The sequence below is a fragment of the Chanodichthys erythropterus genome, chromosome 18, assembly GCF_024489055.1.
Source record: "Chanodichthys erythropterus isolate Z2021 chromosome 18, ASM2448905v1, whole genome shotgun sequence".
Lineage (NCBI taxonomy): Eukaryota > Metazoa > Chordata > Actinopteri > Cypriniformes > Xenocyprididae > Chanodichthys > Chanodichthys erythropterus.
Window position 1 is genome coordinate 34,394,473 of NC_090238.1, and position 27,343 is coordinate 34,421,815.

The following is a 27,343-nucleotide window of genomic DNA, read 5'->3' on the forward strand; positions in this document are numbered from 1 at the left end:
GTGAGACAAAATATTGCAACCTAATGTATTCCAGTGCATGTTCCTCATTAGCCTTTACCACCATCATTAGATTAGATTAAGGATACTTTGACTAGTTATTCAGTGCATTAAAATATTAAATGTTGCGCCACAATAATGACCATTTAAAGGATTAGTTCATTTCAGAATTAAAATTTCCTGAAAATTTATTCACCCCCATGTCATCCAAGATGTTTATGTTTTTGTTTCTAAAGTCGGAAAAAAAAAAGGTGGTTTTTGAGGAAAACATTCCAGGATTTTTCTCCATATAGTGGACTTCAACAGTTACCAACGGGTTGAAGGTCCAAATGTCAGTTTCAGTGCAGATTCAAAGAGCTCTACATGATCCCAGACGAGGAAACGGGTCGAAACGATCTGCCATTTTCTTAAAAAAAAAAATTCAATTATATACTTTTTAACCACAAATGCTTGTCTTGCACTGCCCTGCAATGTGCCATGCATTACATAATCACATTGGAAAGGTCATGTGTGACGTAGGCAAAAGTACCAAGCAAGTGTTTACAATGCAAATGTGCAAAGACTAAGTCAAACGGCCTTTACAAAAAAGATAAAACAACGATGTCGGACGATTTAAAAGTAGGAGAAGAAAAAAGTTTTTCGCCCTACCATGGTACTTCCACCTACATCACGCGTGATCTTTCCAACATGATTAAGTAACGCATGGCACATCGCAGAGCTAGTGCAAGACAAGCATTTGTGGTTCAAAAGTATATACTTTTTTTTTATTTTTTAGAAAATGACAGATCGTTTTGCTAAAAAAGACTCTTAATTCTCGGCTGCTTTAAAAAACTGCTTTAGTTCTTTTCTTGTTTCTAGTCCAAATATCTAGAACATTCTTAAATCAAGAAACATTTTCTAGTCAAGCAAAAATTATTGTCTTGTTTTCAGAAAACATAAGTCAAAACAAGCTAAATAATCTGCCAGTGGGGTAAGCAAAATAATCTTATTTCTAACCAAAAACAAGATTATTTTGCTTGTTTTAATGAAAAAACTCTTTTTTTCTGAAAACAAGACAATTTTTACCTGTCTAGAAAATGCTTCTTGATGTAAGAATATTTATATATTTTGACTGGAACAAGACAAAAAAAGAGCTCCTTGAAGCTGCACTGAAACTGCAATTTGGACCTTCAACCCGTTAGTATCTGCTGAAGTCCACTATATGGAGAAAAATCCTGGAATGTTTTCCTCAAAATTGCTTTTCGACTGAAGAAAGAAAGACAAACATCTTGGATGACATGGGGGGGTGAGTAAATTATCAGGTAATCTTAATTCTGAAGTCAACTAATCATTTAAAAATTGAAGTGTGTGTTGTTTCTGCAGCATTAGCCAACAGAACTGGGGAAAAAGTCCTGAACACCTGCCATTCCTCAAACAAACAGATAGTCCAATAGTGGTTGAGCCAATGTTGCTCAGGCTGAACATGGAGCAATGTTAGATTGCCATTTTTAGGGGAATGTCTGATCATTATCTTATTTTAACACAAATGACACACATAACCATTACAGAACTCGCTACACACTGAAATGTGTCCTTTTATAAAGATTACACCTAGTGTATTTTAGATTCATGAGCAGGTTTATATGAGTGTGACGTTTTAATAACATCCCTATCAAATGAGATACGAGTTAGGCCTGAAAATCTTAAGGCATCTCTGAGCAACAGGTTCAAGAAAGGCTCAGATTTGTATGAAAACTGGTTTCTAAGTTCACAGCAAAATGAAGAACAAACTACAAACAAAAAGTAAATTGGACAGAGTTGTGCAGCCCTTTGTTTTAGTTACACCACGTTACCATCTACATCTACACGTGCATAGATAATGTGAACCGGGAGGATGTTCACTTGAGAAGGTTCTGGAGCATGGCGGTCGCGTAGGTGGGTCGGGCCTGCTTGCTTTCGATGGCGTTCCTAAGGTATTGGATTCCGCCGCAGCGCTCCCAGATCTCCTCAAACTGGCGGGGGAGGATCTCCGCTCCACGTTTTCGCGTGAGCCCGGTCTCCTCCAGACTGAGCTCACACATCTCCATGTCGTCCTTACCTAGGTACAGCAAAGGATAAAAGGCATCACGCTACGCCCAGCTGCACACCTCACATCTGAAGATAAGAGCCACATTTTCAAGTAACGGTTTCAGCTATTTTATCTTTCAATTCCTCCCTCTATTCCAGAGAATTCATTGTTCACAGTAGGGGAAAATTGTTGTTTTATCTTATCAAAACACTAGGTAGTACTGAAGAATGCCTTTGGTACCTGCTACCAAGAGGATCGGCTGCTTGTCTGGATGAAGCTCCATCTGCCTGGCGATCCAGGGCCCATCAAAGTGAGCATACCACCAGCCTTTTTTCTTGTTCTGGGGGTCTTTGTACTGATCTGCAGGCCTTATGAAGGGAATGCGGAAGTAACGTTGCTGTCGGTTCATTGCGATCTCTTGCTGCCGGGCTGGGACAGGTGGAGCGGGGTTCTGCTGGGCTGAAGAAATATAACAGAAAATACAACAATATTAACAAAATGAAAATTCTATCATTAATTACTCACCCTCATGTCGTTCCACACCCGTAAGCTTCGAAGCTTCATGAATCTTTTGTTTCAAATCAATGGTTCGGAGCGTGTATCAAACTGCCAAAGTCAAGCCCCCCAGTGGTGAACCATTGAAATTTCGAAACACTTATGCTGCGTTCACACCGAACGTGTCTGGGGTGTCAAATTCGCGGCAGATGCGTCTAGTTGGACGCTTGAACATTTTGAAGTCAGATGCGCGTAAAATTCACTCAATTCGCGCGTCTAAACAAAGTGTGTTCAGACGCAAATTCGCGTCATGGGAGGGGCTTCCATCTCTTTCTGCACAGATCCTCTGAATAAACGCATCATCTTGTCAGTTGGAAACTAGTAGCGGCAATTTAACTCTGTTATGCCGGCCGGCTTTTGCTAGCGAGCAGGTGGGCTATGATCAACGGCTAAAATCATGCAAAGCGTTTTATAACTAACCAGACTGTCCGATTTCTTCGCTTATCCTCTTCCAGACAAGGTCTTTTTTATTCCTGTCTCTATAAAAATATGATGACACATCATAGAGCTCAGGGTGGCCACACACAGACTATTATCTTTGTTCTGGTCTCCACCGCTGATCACGTCATAAACACGTTACCAAAGCAGAGTCCCTGATTGGTTAACGCACCGCGAATTTACGCCAAAGTTCAGATTTTTCAACTCAGGCGTCAGGTGCGAGAACGCTCAATTCGTGCCGCAGGATGACTAGACGCGCATTTACATTGATTTAACATGTAAATCAGACGCCCCAGACACGTTCGGTGTGAATGTAGCATTATGACGTAACAAAGCCTTGTTTACTGAAATTACTTTGAATTTGGCAGTTTGATACACACTCCAAACCAGTGTTTCGAAACAAAAGATTCGGAAAGCTTCGAAGCTTCATGAAGCAGTGTTTTGAAATCGCCCATCACTAGATATTGTTGAATAAAGTCATTATTTAGTTTTTTTGCCATACAAAAAGTATTCTCGTCGCTTCATAACATTAAGGTTGAACCACTGTAGTCACATGAACCGTTTTAAATATGTATTTAGTAGCTTTCTGCTCATTTGAAATTGTTAAAAATATCTTAATTTGTGTTCCGAAGATGACGAAGGTCTTACAGGTGTGGAACGACATGAGGGTGAGTAATTAATGACAGAATTTTCATTTTTGGGTGAACTAACCCTTTAACTCTTTCTAAACAAATTCTGATAGTGGTGCTTGTCCATTCAAAACTTGCTGCCATGATTCTAGAGTGATGGGGTTGGTTTACATACAGTTGCTAAAGTGTTCTAAAGTAATTTTCAGCATGTTGTTATACACTTGTTATGAATGGCAGTCAGTGTTGAGGGTAAAGTATTACAAGTAACGTTAGTTATGTAATCAGATTACTTTTCCAAGTAACTGGTAAAGTAATGCATTACTTTTAAATTTACAACAAAATATCAAAGTTACTTTTTCAAACAAGTAAAGCATGTTACTTTGTTTTCCATTTATTGACTGACAGCTCTCCTGTCTCCATGTTGAGAGAAATCAGGAGTAAGTGCAGAGGTGTTGTGTGCACTCAGTAAACATGATGGGTACTCTAGACCAGCTCTAGACTAAATGTGAGCATACATTTAATCATTTACTTCTTCTCTGCGTCCTATTTTTCTGTATTCAGAATGGCAGCACAGCTGAAAGGCTTGTTTGTTTGAGATGCGCCCTCTACTGTACAGGTGTGAATTTGCATTTTCTTCAGCATGAGGTTTATTCATTTCACTTTTAGTGTGAAAGGACCTTTACATTTACCAAAAATAGAACTTTTGTTGTTATAAAACAAACAAACAGCCCAGATGAGAAAAAGTAACACAAAAGTAATGTAGCGCATTACTCTCCGTAAAAAGTAACTAACGCAATTAGTTACTTTTTTAGGGAGTGACGCAATATTGTTATGCATTAATTTTAAAAATAACTTTCCGCAAAACTGATGGCAGTTATATTTTGTCCTACCCACAACTTTCAAGTTTTGTCCCACTCCTGTTGCAAAAGCCTGGTAGGCATCTACATGGACTTTCAGTCTCACTCTGGTGCCATTAAAGGCCAATTCACACTGGACCAACAGACCCACGCAGACATCACCTGATTACAGCACATCACTTCTCAGACATTCTAAATCCGATTCAGCATGTTCAATCGGTCAAAACAAGCTCAGACAAACGCAAACAGACACGAGACAGGGGTAACACACTGTCAGCATCTGTCGGTGTGGTGTCAATTGGCCTTTAGTCTGTTTTGTCCAATTCACCCCACACACAACACTTCAGACTAGGGCTATTAAAATTAATGGGTTAACACATGCCGTTATTTTTTTTTCAGTTTAACGTGTTGAAAATATTTAACCAGTTAAAGCAGCATTTGTTTTTTTTTTGTCATAATTTGTCTAGTGTTAAATTATATGATCATGCTCTTATTCACGCAAATGATTTTAAACTATACACAAGACAAACCAGAATGCGCTGTATGTGAATGTCGTGTCCATGTGACACACACAACTCGTGTGCATAAGAAAGACGCACGCCAGTATGGAGTTCTCTTTCGCGCTTAAACAACACAGAATAATGCCAAATTCGTAGAGTATCGTCATAAGAGCAGTCTTAAATGAGATAATTAACATCTTAAAATACCTTGTGAGAAAATGAGATGTGTGTCAGATCCGCGTCATGTTCGAAAGCGGCAGCTCTTAAAGTGACAGTAGCCTAATAAACCAGTTGCTGTGATGTCTGTCATTAATGTTAATCAAAGAACAAAGGTAACAGAGAAAAGTGAAGCTTTAATACGGATTAATCTATATTTATAATTTATGCAGTGAAGACTGTAAACAGGGTTCCCACTCTTTTTCAGCGATCATTTTCCAGGACTTTTCCAGGACATTTTCAATTTTACAACAATGGCAATAAAAGACTGGGATTACGCCCTAAAGTATATATAGTCTTTAAAAGGTTTGTTGCCATGACTTAACTATAAAATCAGTTTTTTAATATGAAAAACTCTTAATCATACATTATGACTATGGGAGATTGTTTCCGTAAAAAAAAAAAAAAAGGTAATTGCAACTTTTACTTTTTATCTCGCTATTATGACTTTTTTTCCTCACAATTGCGAGTTTACATAATTGTGATTTGATATTCGCAATTGGAAGATATAAAGTCAGAATTGCATGATAGAAACTCGCAATTCTGACTTTTTCTCGCAAATGGAAGTTTATATCTCACAATTCTAAGAAAAGAAGTAAGAATCGCAAGATATAAACTGTCAAATGCAAGAAAAAAGTTATAATTGTGAAAAAAAGATCAGAATAGAGTGATATAAACTCGCAATTCAGACTTTTTTTCTTCACAATTGCGAGCTTAAATCACAAATATGTGATATTAAAATATTTAGACTTTTTTATTTATTATTCAGTGGCGGAAATAAGATTTCATAGTTTAATGTCATTACTTAACTACTGATGCACACTTCTATTTTTGGCAGTAAGTTTTGGAAGATCATTATCTTTGCAAGGTGGACTTTTCAGGGTAAGAGATGGACTAAAAATAAACTAACACCTTACAGCTAGATTCTGATAAATAAAAAAGATAAATTCTTCAAACAGTGGTACAAGAGGATGTGGTGCTGGTCCTTCAAGAGTCACTCTCTATAAAGCACTATAAAAATCTGTCTTGTATTTTACTACAATTCAGTATGTAATTCTTAAATGGGGGGCATTTTTTAGGATTCTTTAGCTAATCTAAGTCTCTGAGATCCTGACACCTCACACTTCTGGAGACTGCAGGTAGGTTGCAGTTCTGGAAAATGGTGGCACTGAAGACTAAAGGGTTTCTGATGGTTTCACACTTAATTCTTCACTGAGCAATTTTGCTGTCTAATGGTCATGCCTTAACTGCAATTTCTAGTATTGCATTAATATTGCATCCTTCTTGTGGGGATTTAATAATTTTTGACCTTTCAGTCTGAGATAAATCTCTTTTTTCAGTTTCTGTATATTTTCTACCTGTTAGACAGGTAAGGCTACAGGTAAATATGACATTTATTATAATGGGTTTATGTGAGGATTGTTTTAAGTTCACTTAAATTAAAAGTTATTTTTTAAAGCCTAATACATTTTGAAATTGATAGCTTTTAGCTTTACTGTAATGTTGAAAGTCTATAATTATGTAAAAAAATAAATAAAAAAAATCATAGAGACATCAGTACCAGTATTAGTATCAGTGATACTGGCCTTCATTCATAAAAAGATGCCATTAAACAAATATTTAAAATATACTGTCTTTAAGTTGTTTCTACATTAATTTGGAGAGTAACTGTGAAATTATTATTATTTTAGCACGATTAATCATGATTAATTACAGAAAAAGTGTGTGATTTATTAGTTAATTAGTAACTTTCATTTTCTTTTTGGATATTAATATTTTGCAGGATCCCTCGAGTCATTTCTTTCTCCCGTTTCCCTTGCACACATCAATATCTTCCCTCCCACACCCAGTAATTCAGAACTTGTCTCGCGCCGCACTTTGCTGCAAATCAAAAGCTCACTCCCACAGCTCTATTACAGCTTGCTCAATGCAATGGTTTTTGGTTCTTGTGCCAGAGCTTGGTCAGGGTGATCTGACAGCCCGTCACAACACCGGCCTGACTTAAGAACTGAACGGTGACGTAATGTTACGTGGCTTTGGTTGATCCACAAGAATCTGAAATTCAGCATTTTCTCCTCATAGACTCTTTTCCATTACAAGCTCTTTCCATGTTGCCAGACCATACTCAGTTTCAAGTCCTTACTTGATGGGACTCTTAACATCTCTCTTCAAAGTGAAGCATGCTTTGAGAAATCATTCATGTACTTAGCACAAATGGTACGGTATGAGTTACACACCAAAGTAGGGTTTCTTCAAACCAAATCTTCATATCAAACCATCTATTTATACCTAATGCTCAAAATACATATCAACCAGACATAAAGTACGTCATAAATGGAAGTAGGCATTTTAAATCCATCATCCCTAAGGATCAAACAGATTCAGAAGTCTGCCTAATGTAAAGAAAGTTCTCAGAGAAGTTCTCTGCACTTTAATATTGACTTTGCAAAGCCAAAAGCCTTATTTCATTTCTCGGAGTGAGGCAGCATAAGCCCTGTGCACCTGATACAAACACTCCACTGTTTGATGGTAAGACACTTCTGAGGATTTCACAACAAGAAAGCCGGAGAGTTTGAAGTGAACCTGCAGGTCACGCAACTCTAAATCTTCTGTTTGTTCTGCACGAGCAAACACTTTAAAAATCACTAAAGTCTTCCAGCAACCAAACACAGTGACGTGCCTTTCAAACAGGGAAATAAGTGAGGAGTTTGATTTCCTTGAAACAGCAGTGGGTGCCTTTAGATGTGCTTTTAGCTATCTGCATTATGTGCTTCAAAATCTTAATAACAAAATGTGCTGCAAGGAAAAGTGCACATTCAACCTTGAGAAACAGCTACACACACACTCACATATCATTTCAGAATAAATGTTATGCTTAATCACCATTACAAATGAAATAATCAGCTATACACAACTGCACAGAGCAGTTTGCATTCTGTTGTTCCACCACAGTGCAGACCGTTCTCTTGGGAAAAAAAGGATCATATCTTACCATAGTCGGTGACCGATTTGGGAGCCCTCATCTCCGTGTCTGTATTTCGTTTCTTGTTCTTTGATTTCCAGGCATGGTACACCTTCAGACGACGATGAAATTCTTCTCGACACGCCGCCAGCAACTCTATATCTACAAGGGTGAGAGATCATATAGTCAGTAATGCTTTGCAGTGTCACACTGTGAGCAGAGTTTCACATGACTCTTCAGTCTTGTGCTGAACATGAACATGGAAAAACTGCTCCAAAGTTTGTCTACATTCTATTAAAAATACTTTTCCTAGCTTATGGCTACCCATATACAAAAAAGCCTAATTTTCTAAATATCTATGACTCTCTTTCTTCAATGCAATACAAAATGAGATGTTTTGATCAGAATGTCTTACACCTGCATCCTTTACAAGATGCATTTTGGTTGATCGGATCACAAGTAGATGAGGGGAAGACATTCCCCTTTACACCTGGTGTTTTATTCCGTCTCTTTTGTCCACTTTCAACCACTTCTGTCCTGATTTCTTTGAGGGGAGGGCCTATGGGAGGGTAAATGTATGGGCTTTTTCAGATCGTTCAATCTAATGGACGAAATAAGCTTGCACAATTTACATATGAACGCGACCAGAGATGACGAAAAAACATATGGAGAGCATCAGCTTTTGTTTCTGCTCTGACAGCTGAAAGACCGGGTGAACGTTGCGAGTGCGTGTTAGAAATCAGGAATGGTGAGAGAACATTGTGCTTGGTACATTTTTTGAGCTAATGTTTATGTTTGCCGATCAATGTTTATATGTGAATAAAAGCCTAAATTAAATCTGTTCATCATAAAAAGTGATTGAGTCTCTCCAGAAAATTTGAACTAAACCGCTTGATTGTAATAGATTAGTTTTACAATCTCTTTATGAACTTTTTGAAGCGTCAACGATCAAGTTGCAAAAGCAGTCAATGGAGGGACAGAAAGCTCTCAGATTTCATCAAAAAGATCTTCATTTGTGTTCCGAAGATGAACGAACGTCTTACAGGTATGGAACGACATGAGGGTGAGTAATTAATGACAGAATTTTTATTTTGGGTGAACTAACCCTTTAATATTCAAGTCTTCTGAAGCTATATGAAATTAGCTATTTGAGGAATCTTGCCCTCCGCGATTAGTTCTCAAATCTCATTAGCGAATGCACATATTCAAGCTTTGAATTTTCATAACAAGTAAGATTTGAGAGCTACAACCGAGGGGTTTTCAGTGAATAGTGACTTTGAATCAAGTGAATAATCTCTGAAAAATTTAAATATAGTCCACAAAAACATTTAGGGTGGTTTTGGTCATTTTTAGAACATGATGAAACTCGTGGTCACTATATTCTTTTGTTTTGTGAAAAGCAGCATTCTGCCAAGCATCTGATTTTGAGTTTCAAAGAAGAAAGAAAGCTATATGGGTTTAGAATGACATGAGGGTGAATAAATGATGACAGAATTTTCATTTTAGAGTAAACTATTCCTAAGAGATCTCCAAATAAAAAGCATATATATTTCATTTATACTTAAATACTTAAATTACGGATTGAGAGCAAGCTGCATAATCAGCCCCTCTGAAAAAGCTGTACTGTCACGATCCCTAATCCAAAATGACATGCTTTTTGACATGAACAGCTTCAATTGAGCAGGAAGTTCTGAGATCAGATCAAGGGGACTGATTGATCTTACCACAGGAGGTGTTGATGGCGTCTCGCAGCTCAGCGTACTTCCACTTGCTCAGGTCGTACTTTTTCACCCCAGCTGCCACCTTGTTGGCCTGCACCTGCGCACCCCTGAGATTGCATAGAGGAAGAACAATTCAGAGTTTTTCTTAGCTTCATGTTTCTCCATTAGGTAAAGGTTCTGATCCATCTCCTAAGTTCCTGTTACCAGCTGCTAAACATTCCCTAGGCCACAGCACAATCAGATGATTAATTGGCCTTCTGCTTACATGGAGATACATTCTCTCTGAAACTTGTAATGACATGGAAATAGCACGGATCATGCCAAATTAACACCTCACTGAGCAAATTAGATGCAGCCTTGGCAACACTGTGCTGCAACAGTGAGGGCGGTTAATGGCGGTTAACGATGGTTAACGGTGAGCGAGGGAAAGGCCACACGTGAGCTTTGCGAGGGTTTTGACTCCCACGGTGCAGGGAGCTCTAAGCCTATCAGAGCAGGGATTGTCTTTTTCTTTACTAAAGGCACACAAGGTCTGTGAGGATCTGTAGGGCAATGAACAAAACATCACCACCCTAGAGCTGTTAGCATGTGGATTTTTGATATGGTTTCAGGTGGTTTTGCATGGCCAAAGAAATAAGGAGTAAACAGCTGGTGATACCAATGGCACTTTTTTAGTAGAATATTATTTGGTTGCTAATGTGTTCTGAACAAGTGAAGAGTTCATATGCAAAATCCGATAAACGGCACCTGGCGTGCGTTATTCTCCACATATAGCATGTTCTGAACCCTAAATACGTTTTGACAAAAAACCCGGTATTGTCCACTGTCAAGGCATTACACGTTCATGTTTTACAGCAGAAACCAACAAGCACCCTTGTTTGTAAACACAACCCGATAAGTCTGTTTTAGTGAATCATTGCGCAGTATTCAGGTCAGGTGACAAGGCTGCTAGTCACTTCGAAAAGACGCAAAAGTGATCGAGGATTTATAATTTCAACTCTTGCAACTCCTTGTACACCATACACGTCTTACAAGCTGAAATCTTGCTTGTCCTTTTGTATCTGTGTGTGCGCACGTGCATGCATGTGTGTGCCCATCTGTTAAAGTGTGAGTGTGCGTGTGTATGCACACGTGTTTGAGTGTGTTTTAAATGCAATTACAAAGCAATTACTTGGTTTTGTTAACCTCTGAAACATGAAATGTGGAGTTATCTGCTTTTGCTAAAAAACAAACTCTCAATGAACTTTAATTTTGCAAGTTACCTCTATTTTTTATTTTTTTTTAGTTACTATTACTGAAAAGAACCCAACTGCAGTTTGATTGATATTACTTGGAATGCACAATAATAAAAACATGATTTATGAGAATTAAAGTTATCTGTTTTTGCAATTGAACTCTTCAAGTGTGCCACAAACGTTTCAAACGCCCCCATGTGGCTGGATGCAGTATAGGTCATAAACCCCGCCCTCTCTGTGTAATCTAAAGGCAGGAACACACCAAGCCGACGGTCGGCCGTCAGGCAGTTTTTCTTTGTCGGCTGACTAAGTTTTTTCAGTGTGTTCCGTACCGTCGGCTGAAGTTGGTCCTTGTCGGCTTTTTTTCAGTCGATTCGAAATGTTGAATTGGCATTGGAGCTCCGTCGGGCCATCTGATCATTCTGATTGGCTGTTCAGCTACTGCCACCAGCTGGTTCAGAAAGGCATTTCATCTCACGCAGGCGCAGAACTGACGTGCTACTTGGCCGTCGACTGTTTAGCGTCGGTTTGGTGTGTCAGGGCAACTTTGGACACAGATGCTGCCGACGTGAGCCAACCCCACAGTCTGCTTTCGTCGACACTAGTTTGTTGGTGTTGGCTTGGTGTGTTCTGGCCTTAATGGGATGTGAGACAAACTAAACATTCAAATTACACTTCAAATAATTTTTTTCCCAAAGTTTCTGTCATTTTATGTAGTTTTTATCATGCTGATGTATATTCAAGTGTTTGTCTTTTTAAACAAGTTTGGGTTTAGTTAGTTATTTGATGCTATAAAAATGGGGGTTTGATGTCATGATTGACATGCAAAGGAGTCACCAACAGACTTTTTTCTGGATTTCGGGGGAGACTTGAGCTTCAACTTTAATTTCAACATTTCCATAGCACATAAACTGTGCTAACAGATTTTGTGGGAGTTTGGGTGGGGTCTTGATAACGCTGCTTGACTTCATGCTCACTACTGCGCAGACTCGGGCTCCAAGATGTCAGCGCCATATATGGCCATTGCCAGCTTCACTTATCTACAATGGAAGAGAGTGAAAGTGCATCGTCCATATTTTTTCACAGTCTATTGTTCTGAATGGTTGTTATCATATTGGGTAGTTGATAAGTGTCCTTAGAGATTGTTGGCTTGTTGCTAGAGCGTTCTGGGTAGCGGCTCTGGGTGGTCGCTGTGTGTTTATTAGCATGTTGCTAGGGTGTTATGTGTTCTAAGTGGTTGTTAGAGTGTTGCTTGGGTGTTGTGTGTAGATATCAGGGAATTGTTATTTGATTGCTAAGGTGTTTTGAGAAGTTTTCAACATGTTTCTAATGGTATAAGAAATAATAACGATGGTATAATAAGTACCGCTAATGATAAAGACTGTGGTTTCATTAGGTGACTTCAATAACAAACTAACCATTCCCAAGCTACATTAGAAAAACCTATGATCTCCTGAGCCAAAGCGTTATCACAGAAGACAATTATTCCAGTACCGGAGGCCAAGATTTAAAGTCATAAAGTGATGATGTCACTCTAAAGCCTTAAAGCAAACTTTCTCATATAAAAAGCAGTGACAGGAGTCCCAGAAGAGACTGAGGGTTGTCAATGTGAGTCTGGGAGGAGCTCTTGCATGGCTGAACAGGGTGACACTGGATGTAGGGACACTCTGTCGACTCTGACAGCTGTGAAGAGCAAAGCTGCTTAACGGAGACCCTGTGAGAGAAGTCACTGAACCAGCAACCCTGGTGATTAACCCACTCATACAGGTGTAAGCGGAGTGCTAACACAAACACTCACAGGAACAGAAAAGAAATGTTAGCACTAGCGCTGAGGATGCTACTCATAATTCAAAGTAGTTAAACTACAGTCAAGCAAACATTTTTATAAAGTAGTTACAAGGGCTGTCCTCGAGTAAAGATTTTTCAAGTTGACTAGTAGTTGTTCATTAGTCAACTAATCGCATGTGTATAATAATAAGCCATATAAATCATAATAATGAGCCTTTAATTGCCCATATATAATACATAGCCTAATCAGCACTCAAGCGCACGCATAAAGCTTGCCATAGCGCACCGGCAAAAGTAATGATTATGAATGTGTCTTGAAAAAACAGCAAGTACACTGTCTAAACATTGCAATAATTTATTGATAATGTTGTCTGTGTTCTCAATGATGCTGACTTGTCACCTCCGCAGCAGTGGACACGCCTATATGCACGTTTCATACAGATTACATAATATGAGAATATTTGTTTTTCACTTGACTTGGTTGACAATCGCTTGACATTTCAAGCTTTCTATAGATATATTTCTCATGTCTGTGAGGCAAGTATACAATGAGTTTTGGTCTATTTTTTTGACACGCTTAAGTCCAGAGACCGAGACAGCAGAAAGCCTATCCTGTTTGTTTTCTTTATTTTACAAAGGCACAACATTTTCTTTACAGTTACCCTTTACAGTTTCAAATGATGCATTACTCTTATGATACATACTTATCTGTATGACCAAAAATGACAGAGTATTTTGAGTTGTTTCCACTGTTATCAGATAAAAAATATGAGATTGTGTTGATGCCTCCATGTCTTGCAGTAAGCATGCTATACTTCAGCTTCCACTTAGATATGCGCCTAATAATAGCGCACATTTATCTAGGTTAATGCTACAGTGAGCAGCCATGTACATTTGCTACTATTTACATGTTTCAAATGATAAGACATATTTTGAGGTCGATGGATGATAGGCGAACGTTTAGACCCGCCGTTAACGATCTGTCATTCACGTTTTTTTTTTCTGCGACTAACATATTAGGAGGAGCCCTAGTAGTTACTAAACAAACTACAAATTAAAAGCATTGACTACATTAAAGCTATGCTAAGCTTAAAGGGGAAATACCTTTTAAAATATACAGTAGATATACAGTAGATAAACCAGAAGATATCTGGATACTTCAGTCACACTTAAAAATTAGTCAATGTTATTGAATGACATATAACAAAATATCAAACCAAGTGGAATTTATTTTAAAGATAGCATAAACATATTTTTCAAGCATAATTTTAAAAGAAATTTGTGACGTTTTAAATGATAAAATCACTAAAATAATAATAATAATAATAATAATAATAATAATAATAATAATTGTATACAGCAAGGACACAGTACATTGATCAAAAGTGATAGTAAAGACATTTATAGTGTTACAAAAGATTTCTATTTTAAAAGAATGCTGTTCTTTTGAACAAACATTTTCCACAAAAAATATTAAGCAGTACATCCATTTTTAACATTTAATGCTGCTGTCTGCGATTTTTGGCCCTCTAGCGGTTAATAAACAGAACTGCACACGTTTTGTGGAGGAACATTGTAGATGCTACTTTGTAGATGAACATTGCTACTTTTCTCCGTGTATGTCTATGGCGAGTCACGTAGTTACTGTGATATTTTGCGGCGAGTCCTACCAGTCCGGTCTGAAATAGTCAGAACATGAACACTTATTATAAGTGTACCATAATGATTCAGGATAAGACAAAAACACGGCTTGGAAAATGGATTCATGTTGTATGTTCTCATTATATAATTTTTGTAAATTTTTAACACAAAAAAGTTGCAGACTGCAGCTTTAAGAAATGTTTCTTGAGCACCAAATCAGCATGATCACATGAAGGATCATGTGACTGGAGTAATGATGCTTATTCAGCTTTGTCATCACAGTAGTAAATGACATTTTAAAATAGAAAAGTTACTATAAATTGCAATAATATTTAAAAAATATTACAGTTTTTACTGGATTTTTCATCAAATATGCAGCCTTGGTGAGCATAAGTAGTAATTCAAAAAATCTTACTAACTCCAAACTTTTATTATTATTATATTAATATATATAATAAAAGTGTTTGAGACTTATTTTTACCATAATTTGTTTGTAGATGTCACTTGGTTTGATCTGTTACATAAAGCAATGACATTCATACATTAAGTTCTGCTTAAGCATTCAGTTACAAAAGCATTCAGTGGTAAATAGAATATGTAAAATTATGCAAAAGGACTGAACTTAAATAAATACTAAATAAAAAAATAGCAGACCAAACAGGCTACTATTTTACTGTGACAGATTTCCTTCTGCTCTGAGCTAATTGAAACTGATGACTCCAGATGACAGCACATGAAAGAGAAAGAGAAACACACTGCAACAAAACCCTCTTTCCTCTTTGAAGCAACCTTTCTCAGTAAACACTAAAATGCCAAACAAAGTTTCTTCCTTGAGTACCATCATCTAGAACTGAAAATGTTCATGCTGAGAACTTGTATATACAGTTCCTATGAGCAGGTGAGGGCTGCAGTGCTTGACATGCATAAATCCAACATATATTTTGAGGCAACATAACTAAATGGAAATAGGGTTGTTGAGCTCCCTAGGAAATGAGACTGAAATGGATCAACACGTATAAAAGACTGCTAAAAGCTCCCAAAGACTCATTCTATGTCCATCATTTCTTGGTATTTCTTCTTTCTCTCTCTCTCTCTCTCTCTCTTGAGAAACCAATCTACAACTAAATTTTTACATTTTTTGAGGAAAAATGTGAAAAAAAATAAATAAATTGCTGCCACAAGTGTTCTGAGTGGTTGCCAGGTCATTGCTAAATATGATTTGCATCTTTATTTCAGTATAAGTCTGTGATTTTTATGCCCGTTTTATTATTCAAGCAAAATAATTGGAAATTTGTTACGTAGAAAAGTAAAAATTTCTCAAAAGCCACCCAATTAATGTAGCAAAAGGCTGAGTTACAGTACATCCCAAAGTTTTATACACGGCCAGTCCAAAAAAAAAAAGTTGGATTTTAATAGGCAAATACTTAAGAGCCTATGGATGGTGTTTTATGTTTCTAGCATGTTATATGTTTAGCAACAGATTTTTAAACCCTAACTGATGGAGTGTGTAGCTTTTCATTTCTTAAACAACCATGTAAGAAGACACATCAGGGCCAAATTAAAGGATGACAAAGTCAATATAATCAGGCTCAAATTGTGGTAGGGAGCATGAAGAATCATTTACACATGAATTGGCAGACCTTAAAGGATTAGTTCACTTCAGAATTAAAATTTCCTTATAATTTACTCACCCCCATGTCATCCAAGATGTTTATGTCTTTCTTTTTTCAGTCAAAAAGAAATTAAGGTTTTTGAGAAAAATAGTATTTTTCTCCATATAGTGGACTTCAACAATTACCAACAGGTTGAAGGTCCAAAGTGCTGTTTCAATGCAGCTTCAAAAGGAATCTACACGATTATTATTATTATTTTTTTTTTTAGAAAATGACCAATCGTTTTGCTAGGTAAGACCCTTATTCCTCGTCTGGGATCATGTAGAGCTCTTTGAAGCTGCACTGAAACTGACATTTGGACCTTCAACCTGTTGGTAACTGTTGATGTCCACTATATGGAGATACATTCTGAAATGTTTAATTCTTAATTTATTTTCGACTGAAGAAAGAAAGACAAAAACATCTTGGATGACATGGGGGTGAGTTAATTATCTTGAAATTTTAATTCTGAAGTGAACTAATCCTTTAAATTCATTGAAAGTCTTTAGGATGTGCTGGAGGAAACTTTACATAGTGCTCACTTCTTGCATTGTCAATACAAGATCTTGATCAAAAATTTATGCACCTCTTGATGGAAAAAATATTGTGATGTTATTTCAAGAGGTGCATCAAACAGCAAGCTTTTTTTTTCTTTCTTTCTTTTTTTTTTCTCGGCTGGGCAGTTTATGTAGTGTTAGGGGTTTGTTGTAAAGTATGAACAACAAACACCTGTATTAAAAAAAAACAAACAAAAAAAAAAAAAACTGACCAGAACTACAGTTCTGTGTCTTTAATTTCATTGGCTGGCAAAAAAACAAAAAACAAAAACAAATCTACAAATATAACCACGTGCTAGGTCTCTGATTAATCCAAGAACAAAGGTATGAAGTATTTAGGTTAATATCAAAACTAAGAATTAGCCCATTGTTTACTGTGACTTTCTATGAGTAATCCTCTATCTAGGTTGTGGTGAGATTAGGGGGACAGGACGTGACTGTGGGTGAGTGTGGTTAGACTGAATCAAGCGGAAAATCAGGGGGAAAAAGATTCTATGTCTTACATCTCTGTGAAGAACCCAACACCTGTGGTACTATCACTGGAGGGGAGAGGAAGCACAAAAAAGAGGTTTGGATGACAACATGGTCTTCTTAGCACCCAGTTAGCATGTGTAATAACATCAAAAGAGCCTTTTATTTTATTAAACATAAAGCAGGAACAGGCGACAGTTCTTTGTCCACTTCCATTAACTAAATGAAATATGACTCCCGAGTGCTGCACCGCAGGCAACTCGTGTTTCTGTTTACCTGCTTTTGTAGAAACACGAGCTGGCCGCATTAAAAATGATTCATGGCATTTATGTAACGCTGTCTGGCAGAACCTCTTTCTTTGTTTGTTGTTCTGCCGCGGCTCTGGACCATACAGGTTCTTTTCAGATGGAAATCTCCATATAAAAATAGCGCTGATTTACATGTGTTTTATGAATGGTAACATGCAGGAGCATGGAGTCTTTCTTTGTTTGATTTCACCTGGTGACGCTGTTTGAGATGTCGACTTTTATTATGGTGCGCGCATGTGTTTGTGCATACCTGCGCAAGCTGGGGTCCATTTGGGCTTCATCCTGGATGAGTTCTGCCTCGCTCTGAGCGATCCTCATGGCCAGCTCTCTGTCCCTCCTTTCCTGCTCCAACATGGTCTGTCTCTGAGTCTCTTCCTCTCGCTCCAATGCCAGCTGCATCTCAAGTTCAGCCTGGAACAACATACATTCCCACAAATCAATAATACGCACACACAAATCTCAACACCTTTGGCGTTTGCCACACCTGTGCTTTCGTTCTGTTCCAACTCGAGAGACACAAGCATACAAATGGGTGCCGGTGGGGATGCTGACAGTAATGAACACATATTTGAGCTCAGAGCGATGAACTGTGGTGGGCCAAAGAAGAATCCGAATGAAGCTGACACCATCCCGGTTTAAAAAAAAAAAGACTTTTGGATGCCTGTTTGCTGGTGTCCTCAAGCAAGAACTAGTTTGTGGACCATTTTCACAGACACAGATGCTGATTGATTAGCTTCAGCTAAATTTTGCTGATAATCAGCCAGCTAGACCAGTACCAAACCAGTACTAATCGGCATAACCCGGCCTGGACCAACATGGAAATTCAAGACCCATTTAAATAGTTTGCCATTTCTGTCCTGTGTTGATGCATTTCCTGTTAAAGAACTTGTCCTTTTTCTTAAAATAGCCAATATCTTTTTTTCATATCTGTGAAATATACTGTACTATGAAAGCTTGTTTCAGCCACTAAATAAAAAAATAAAAAAGGTAATTGTGACTCTTTATCTCACAATTCTGACCTATAGACTTATAAAGTCAGAATTGCGTGATATAAAGTCAGAATTGCGTGATATAAAGTCCAAATTGCATGGTATAAAGTAAGAATTGCTTGATATAAAGTCAGAATTGCTTCATATAAAGTCAGAATTGCTTGATATAAAGTCAGAATTGCATGGTATAAAGTAAGAATTGCGAATTATAAAGTCAGAATTGTGTGATATAAAGTCAGAATTGCGAGATATAAAGTCAGAATTGCGAGTTATAAAGTCAGAATTGCTTGATATAAAGTCAGAATTGCTTGATATAAAGTCAGAATTGCTTGATATAAAGTCAGAATTGCGAGATATAGTGCTAATTCTGCCTTTTTTTCTCACAATTGAGATATCACGTAATCCTGACTATCTCATGCAATTCTGACTTTATATCACATAATTCTGACTTTATAATTCACAATTCTGACTTAATCATGCAATTCTGACTTTATATCAAGCAATTCTGACTTTAAATCACGTAATTCTGACTTTTTCATCACGCAATTCTGACTTTATATCACAATTCTGAGACAAAAAGGTCAGAATTGTGAGGTAAAAAGTTGCAATTACTTTTTTTATTTCATGGCAGAAACAAGCTTCCATACTGTACCATGCTACTTGCTAGTCAGAGGCAAGGACATCCTCATTTTAGAGAGCATTTGATTGCACAAAAATTTGGATATGCCCATAAGTGCTAGATGAAGACATTTTTAACTGGTTTTCCTGAAAAAGAAAGTTCATTTTAAAAGCCTATACCTGCTAAAACCCTGATTTTGCTGACTTTCAGGAAGGTTGCGGAAGCTTTTTGATCATAACATTTCTCTGCGCAATCAACATGATGCTGTTTAAGGCAGGCTACAGAATTCCCTCAATCTCCCCGTCCAGTGGCGTCTGGTACATCTGAGGAAAGAGAGATTAGTAAGGTGCCCCTGCCCCAGACACACTGTAACCCATCTATAGCACTGCCCACTGAAAGGATATTAAGCCATTACACTTCCTGCTGTGTGCTAAGGTCTGATTAGGCATAAAAATGAGGCTGTACTGCAGCCAGCTGGCCTGGGATTCTACGTCTAGACTGTGCTAAATGGGGAAAAAAAGAAAAAGACCAAAACAAATAAAATGAAAAGGATGGTTTCAGATGAGTAAGAACAGTCTGGGATAGAGTCCAGCAGCATGGTCCAAAAGCATAGGTCAAAACAGAGCAAGAGAGTAATAGAAGAGAAAAGCTTAGATGGAACATTTTCATGAGAGAAAACCTCAGAGAGAAAGAAAAATGATGCAGGCACTATTCTGAGGAAAAATCAAGGCAGCTGAGGTGTAATGCCCATATATATAAAGACACAGAGAGAGGGTTACAGCACACACTGGTCATGATAAATTTAAGCTATGAATCAAACTGCTAAAAGCAGGAGAGACATGGTGGAAAACAGAGTGATATATTATGGCTGAAAATAACAGTGATAAAGATTTTATAAACAATGTGACAACAAACAGTCTTTGAGTGAATTGCAAATGTTTTCTGTTGCAAAGGTCTTCAATTTATTCAAGGATTCAAAAACAATTGTATTTTCAAACCAAGGTGATAGAATAAACTGCCTCAGATAATGCCTCAGAATAGAACAGAATCAGAATAAAATATAGAATTGTAATAAAAAAATGTCACAGTAGTACACTTTAAAAGAAAAAAAAAAGAATAATTTAATAGAAAAAGACTTAATAGAAAAAGAAAAAGACTTTATAATAAGGTCTTGTGCATTAATATTATGCTTTATCTAGCATGAACAATTATCCACAACATTTTTTATTAATCGTAGCTGATAAAAATATAATAGTTCATTCTTGTGAGTTCAAAATTAATTATTATAATTATTAATAAACTGAACTATTGTCAAATAATGTTAACAGTAATGTTAACTTTTCATTTAAAATATATTAGTAAATGTTGAAATTAAAATTAACTAATATAATAAATACTGTGGAATACTTGGTGTAAATACTGTGTGTGTGTGTATATATACAGGTTTATATTACATTGTGGGGACCAAATGTCCCCAAAAGGATAGTAAAACCTGGAATCACCAACATTGTGGGGGCCAGCTAGCAGTCCCTGCGAGGGAAATGGATTAATAAACATACTAAATTATGTTTTTTGTTGTTTTTTTGCTTGAAAATGTAAAAATGGGGAGTATTAGGAGTAGGGTTAGTATAGGGGGACAGTACATACAGTTTGTACAGTGTAAAAATCATTACGCCTATGAAGAGACCCCACAAAGATAGCTGTGGCAAGCAGGGTGGGGCCAAGAGCCGTGGGAAGGGAGCGTCACGAGTGCTAATGCATGAACGCAATTGGTTAGCATCTACGGTAGGGTATTTACATAAGGTGATCTGATTGGCTGACACCTGCATTGGTGTTTGAAAAGTTGAAAATATTTCACCTTTTGCCATGAGCAACGCCAGTGACACAAGCAATGCCAGTGACGCAATGCACCCGCACAAACTCAGTTCGGCGACGCATGACGTCACCCATTAAAAGTAAATGAGAAGCATTAATGCCGATGCCCCATGTGAATGCACCGTTAAACATTGCAACAATAGCGAAAACAGAGTATGTGTGTGTGCCTCAAAATAAGAAAAATCTGAATAAACCGAATTGTAATAGTAAAGGCAGTGCTGGGGAAAGTCACTTTTAAAACAAAAGAATTACAATAGTGTGTTGCTCCCTATGTAAAAAAAGTTCTATTTGGGCAAATGTAAAGGCCGTTTGACACCAAAAGTTAAATGAATAAGCCTCAGGCTGAAGGAAATGCATATTTATGCCTGTACAGTAGAGGGCGCAGCTCAAACAAACCTTTCAGCTGTGCTGTCATTAAAGAAGAATAGGATGCAAGAGAAGAAGTAAATGAGTAAATGTATGCTCACATTTAGTAGAGCTAGTCTAGAATAACTATTATGTTTACTGAGTGCACACAACACCTCTACGCTACTCCCTATTTCTGTCAGGAGAGCTGTCAGTCAAAAATATGAAAACAAAGTAACTTACGTTACTTATTTGAAAAAGTAACTTAAATATTTTGTTGCAAATTTAAAAGTAATGCGTTACTTTACTAGTTACTTGAAAAAAGTAATCTGATTATGTAATTTGCGTTACTTGTAATGCATTACCCTACACAGTGAGTAAAGGTCACACGGTAAGTTTAGAATAGAATAGAATAGAATAGAATAGAATAGAATAGAATAGAATAGAATAGAATAGAATAGAATAGAATAGAAAGCAGCACAGAAGACTTTTAAGCCTGTGCAACAGTTTTTGGTCAGCATGGGCACAAAGCGTCTCTGCAGGGCGATTCATCTAGAGGGAGCAGCGCAAGGGAAGTCAGCAAAGCCCCCAAACAGCATCGCCATCAGGAGAAAGAGGACATAGGACTTTCACTCCGCAGACGCAGCATAATCCAGCCCCAGGAGGTAGGCAAAGGCTGATGAATAAACCCACAGGCCGCTGTGGCAGCTCAATACAGTCATGATTATGCCTGCAGAACAGCCAGTCTCGGTCAGCTCTGAACATGCCAGCGTGAGACGGAGTGGGCATTTGGTTTTCCGAAGGAGTCAGCGGAGGAGAGGAATCAATACACAGAGGGAGCGCGTATACACATACACACCTGCATGACTCGCTCTTCCTCTTCTCTTTTCTTTCTCTCCTCTTCCTCCTGTTTCCTCTTCTGCTCCATCTCGGCTTTCCTGATGGAAGAGAGATCGAGGGTAGACCGTTAATGAGTTACTCCGGCCTGCGGGGAATTATTCCACCTGATCAATGACCCACAGGAAGGGACTTGAAAACACCCACATGTGGATTCACAATTGTCACACAGAGAAACGTGGACCGCATCTAGTCTTTGTAGTGCAAGCGAGTCCCTTCAATAGAAGATGAAAATGAATAGTGCACTGTGTGCTTTGTTCGCATTTTCATATCAAAAGACCAATATATTTATATACATCTCACAAACAGCAAACAAAATCTGCAGAGCCTTTCTTTGTACTTTGTTGATCATGGCTTCAGGCATCTATTTATGCATCCTTGACAACCTTGAGATCTTGAAAACAGGGAGATTTGTGAGTACTGGGAATGGAGGTACAGTAATGATACAATTTGTTGAATGTTCAACAGCTCACAGTGAAGGAGTGTGATTTGCATGAGAGTGGGCCCAAAAGATTCAGAGCGATTTTTGCATTTATAATTTGTAATTTACATCTTTAATTACAAATTATAATTATTAGCATGATTCACCATGAAATAAAAAATAAAAAAGGTAATTGCAATTTTTTTCTCTCACAATTCTGACTTTTTTTTCCCTTTCTCGCACATTTGCTAAAAATAAACCCATAATTGCGAGTTATAAAGTCAGAACTGCGTGATATAGTCAGAATTGAGTTATAAAGTCAGAATTTTGTGATATAAACTCGCAATTGTGAAAAAAAGCTGAATTGCAAGTTTATATCTCGCAATTCTGACTTTCTTCTGAGAATTCTAAGTTTATATCTTGCAATTTTTACTTTTTTTCCTCACAATTCTGACTTTTCCTCAGAATTGTTTATATCTAGCAATTCTGACTTTATTAGACAATTGTGTTTATATCTTGCAATTCTGAGAAAAACTTTGACTATATCTCAAAATTCTGACTTTATAACATGCAATTTAGACTTTATATCAGAATTGTGAGATTAAAAAAAAAAAAAAAAAAAAATCACAATTACCTTTATTTTTTTTATTTAGTGGCATAAACAAGCTTCCATAGAAATCAATCTAATACACTGATTGGGTCCTCAAGAAACATTTCTGCCCAATATTTTTTTTTTGTGGAAACTGATATATATATATCATATAAAATAGGTTATACATTTTTTATTATACATTTCTTTACTATCACGTTTGATCAATTTAATGCATCATGCTAAATAAAATCCACATTTCTTAAAAAAATAAATAAAACATCTTATTGACCCCAAACTTTTGAATGGTATTGCTCTTATTTTTTTAAAATTCAGATTAGAGTACATCATTTTCCTAAAGCTTTATTTTCAGGTCTAAATTAGATTAGGCCGTAAAGTGAACTGCAGCCAGCAACATGCTCACACTCGTGCACACATACAATTCAAGAGACTGAATATGATTCAAAGTCTCAATATACTGACACCAAAGTTATTTTTTGTTCTTCACTATGAAGTAAAAAGAAATTGGAAATACATTTGCAGTAATATACTAACGAACATACTAACGATAATGTCCATGCTGCTGAGAGCGCCGTTTAGATGAATATGTAAATATGTGCTGCGCGCTTTCCTCTCAATAACAAAATAAACGTAACAAAAATGAGAAAGTGGCAGTTAAGAAAGCATGTGATCATTGCAATGTGGATATGTTTGCACAAGCTCTGCAATTCACCAGCATCATGTCGACAGATGACATTATTAAATTACTGTTATGACAGTTTAAATTATAAAGTATATATTTAAGACTACAGACTATACAGGTCTGGCTATGTAAGACTATGGTTTGAATTTTTTTTTTTTTCTTTGCATGACACATTGACATTACAGTACAGAATGCTCTTTCAACATTATTCTGAAAATTGTATAAGCATTCATTTCATGTGTCACTGAACGGACGAGAGGTTTTTGGGAGCCCGCGTAAATGTCACATCCTTTTGATTTTGCTTTCAAAAACATCCAGAGTCACATAAAAATCAGTCTACAGGCTTTTATAAACAACCTAGGAAGTTGAGGAAGGTCTATTTTTTGAGGTTTCATTACAAGCTGTTCACACATAGGCAATATAAAAGCGATTCATACATGAAAATTCTTACATATAGCCCCTTTAAAATGAAACTGAGATGAGCTTCAGGAAAAAAAAAATGAAGAGGAGTATGTAAAATCGGCAACAATTGAATCCAGATAATTTAATAATCTATACGGAAGGGCTCCAGGGTGGACGGGACAGAAGTTGCTGTTGTTGTATATGATGGTGTGGAACTAAATTTTCTTTGACAAGACTATAAACATAGAAATATCATCATGACCTGATTTGTGAAACGATGACAGATGCTGTCCATGACAGCAGGCTCTGGAGAATGCATAAGAGAGAGCAGGTCAAGCCGAACCCTCCAGTGATATATTAATCTCTCTGCCAATCCCCTCCTACACCCTTTTTTTCAACTCCTGTTCTTCTTTCAAATGTGCTGGGACTCTGACCTAATGTACGGTTCATCCTATTCGAAAATTGCGACGTGACTCACATGCGGCGGTCTTCTTCCTCCTGTTTGCGTAACTGCTCCTCCTCTTCACGTCTCTTCCGCTCTCTCTCCATCTCCTCCTGGATGCGCTTCAGTCTCTCCGTTTCTTCCTGCTCCTGCTTTTTCTTCTGCATTGAGGAGAGGAGCTGCTCTGAGCGTTTCACCAGGCCCTCGTATTCCTGCTCGATCTCCTTGCGGCTCATCACTGTGGACTGAGAGTAGAGATAAAAAGTGTCAAAATTGATTCAATTTGATTTATTTGAGTAGATTTTAGTTTGAATGTATGGAAGCTTGTTCCTGCCATGAAATAAAAAATAAAAAAGGTAATTGCAACTTTTTCCTCTCACAATTCTGACCTTTTTTCTTAGAATTGTGAGATATAAACTCAAAATTGCGAGTTTAAAGTCAGAATTGTGTGATATAAAGTCAAAACTGTGATTTATAGTCAGAAATGCGAGATATAAAATTGCAATTGTGTTTTATAATGTCCAATTGTGAGGGGAAAAAGTTTACATCTCACAATACTGACTTTATAACTCGCAATTGCAAGAAAAAAAGTCAGAATTGTGAGATAAAAAGCCGCAATTACCTTTTTTATTTTTTTGTTTAGTGGTAGAAACAAGCTTCTTGTCTACTTTGCCAACACATAAAAGAAATTTTACAGGGCAGTGTTTCAGCAGACTCAAACCGCTAACTTGTCTTTTTGAGCTATTCATGAAAAGAACTGGCTCATGAGAGTAATTCTTTCAGGAATCAGGCAACGCTGGTCACACTGTATGCTTTTGATTAACTAAAAAGAAGAGGCTCTTAAGAGTCACTTGTTCATACTTCACTGGTTACGTTTCATGTTGAACTCAATAGAAAGACAAACTCATGGGACTTCCTTTCTTCTGTGAAACACAAAATGAGAGCTTCAGTTTTCGATACAATAAAAGTGGATGTTTATTTATACTGCCAAGCTCCAAATGGACAAAAAAGTTCCATAAAAGTATCATAAAAGCATTTCATACAACTGAAACAACAGCTATTAAGTTACCACGGCCACAGCTTTTCAAGGGCGGGTATTCTATCTATGTCCTTCAAAAACAGGCTCCAAATAGGATAAATCTGTCTCCTAAGGGCACAACCATGAGAACAATCATGGCACAGTATTGAAGGGTCATTCTGAACCAAAGTGCTGAAAACTGGCCACTTCAAAGGGCCGTTTGAAATGAAGGATTCAGGATAGGGATGGGCCCTTCAGAATGGAAAGCAGGGACAATATCGAGACTCAGCTCGCTCACTGATGATATTGGAATTAATTAATTACAATGCAGTTTATCATCATGCAAAAAGGGCACAAGCTTTTTTTATCAAAGTTATGTTGAAACATTAAATACAACAGTAGAAGATGTGTAGATAGTGAAATTACATAAGGGAACTCTACCCAAGTCGGACAGTTGATGTGTCATAAATACTGAAAAGAACTGGAGAAAAAAGAGCTTTCTCCAGATGCAAACAGGCTAAATGATGTGAAATTAAATGAATGAAGGTCAAGGTCATGAAAAGCAAGTGCTATTTAGACTATTTCCCCTTTCTAAAATCTATTCGTTTGTGCAAACAGTGAGACATCATGCTTTTAGATGATCATTCAGAAGTATAGTTGTTCATGCTGAGTCTGATTCAACACTTGCATTTTGAGATTACTGGCAATTGAAACTCCATTCACTAGGCTCTCTGGATACATAGTATCTGAATTACATGTGCCATAACACCTTTTTTGTTTTGTTGGTTGAACTGCTTCTATTGTTCTCCTTTCAAAAGTAGCTTTGGACAAAAGTGTCTGCAAAATCATTAAATGTAAATGCAATTTGATTGGCTATTTGGGTAGTCAGACATTTATGCATATATGCTATATACCAAGAATAGGCCAATTTTTTTCACCAAAAATATTCTCATTAATAGAAGAATATAAACATAATGCCTTTGCAGTGATGATGCACTGATGGCAAAACCACTGGTTACTATGTGTATTTAAAAACATGACTGCAAATGAGATCTTAAATGACAGAAAGATTTTCTGTTAATAACTTAAATTTGATTGAATTCTCATTGTTTATTATAAAACTTAGAATATAGTGTGTCAGTTATATATTTTGCTTTTATGATTCTTTTGTGTACTTTTTGAAACTTGACAGTATAAATCACTATCCACTTTCATTGTATGGAAAACAGCCCTAGTGGGGGAAAAAAAAAAAAAACTACACCAAAATGTATTTTAAGTCCATTAACATATTTACTGACATATTGCTCGAGACTGATATAAATAGTATAATTAAACTTTATTTGGAGTACTTCTTTATTGCCCAATGCACCTTTCTTAATATTATGCCTAAACAGTGTTTTAATATCACTATTAATAAGGATTGTATGATCTTTGTATGATATCAGTCTTTAAATGCAAGATATTTAAAC

The 27,343-nt window shown here is 37.0% G+C and overlaps 1 protein-coding gene across 4 annotated transcripts in view; it reads right to left on the reverse strand.

Annotated features, from left to right (window-relative positions):
• Positions 1-305: 305 nt before the first annotated feature.
• Positions 306-27,343, reverse strand: part of myo6b (myosin VIb) — a 77,454-nt gene continuing 50,416 nt past the window's right edge. For 2 of the 4 annotated variants that reach the window (XM_067366736.1, XM_067366734.1), the window contains 8 exons: positions 24,893-25,101; positions 22,262-22,340; positions 17,825-17,985; positions 17,299-17,334; positions 9,926-10,029; positions 8,232-8,363; positions 2,285-2,503; positions 306-2,074 (listed from right to left, as the gene is read on the reverse strand). In XM_067366736.1, coding sequence (XP_067222837.1) covers positions 1,875-2,074; positions 2,285-2,503; positions 8,232-8,363; positions 9,926-10,029; positions 17,299-17,334; positions 17,825-17,985; positions 22,262-22,340; positions 24,893-25,101 — 1,140 coding nt within the window. In that variant the 3' untranslated portion in view covers positions 306-1,874. The remainder of the gene's footprint in view (positions 2,075-2,284; positions 2,504-8,231; positions 8,364-9,925; positions 10,030-17,298; positions 17,335-17,824; positions 17,986-22,261; positions 22,341-24,892; positions 25,102-27,343) is intronic. The other 2 variants (XM_067366737.1, XM_067366735.1) reach the window with 1 other exon arrangement.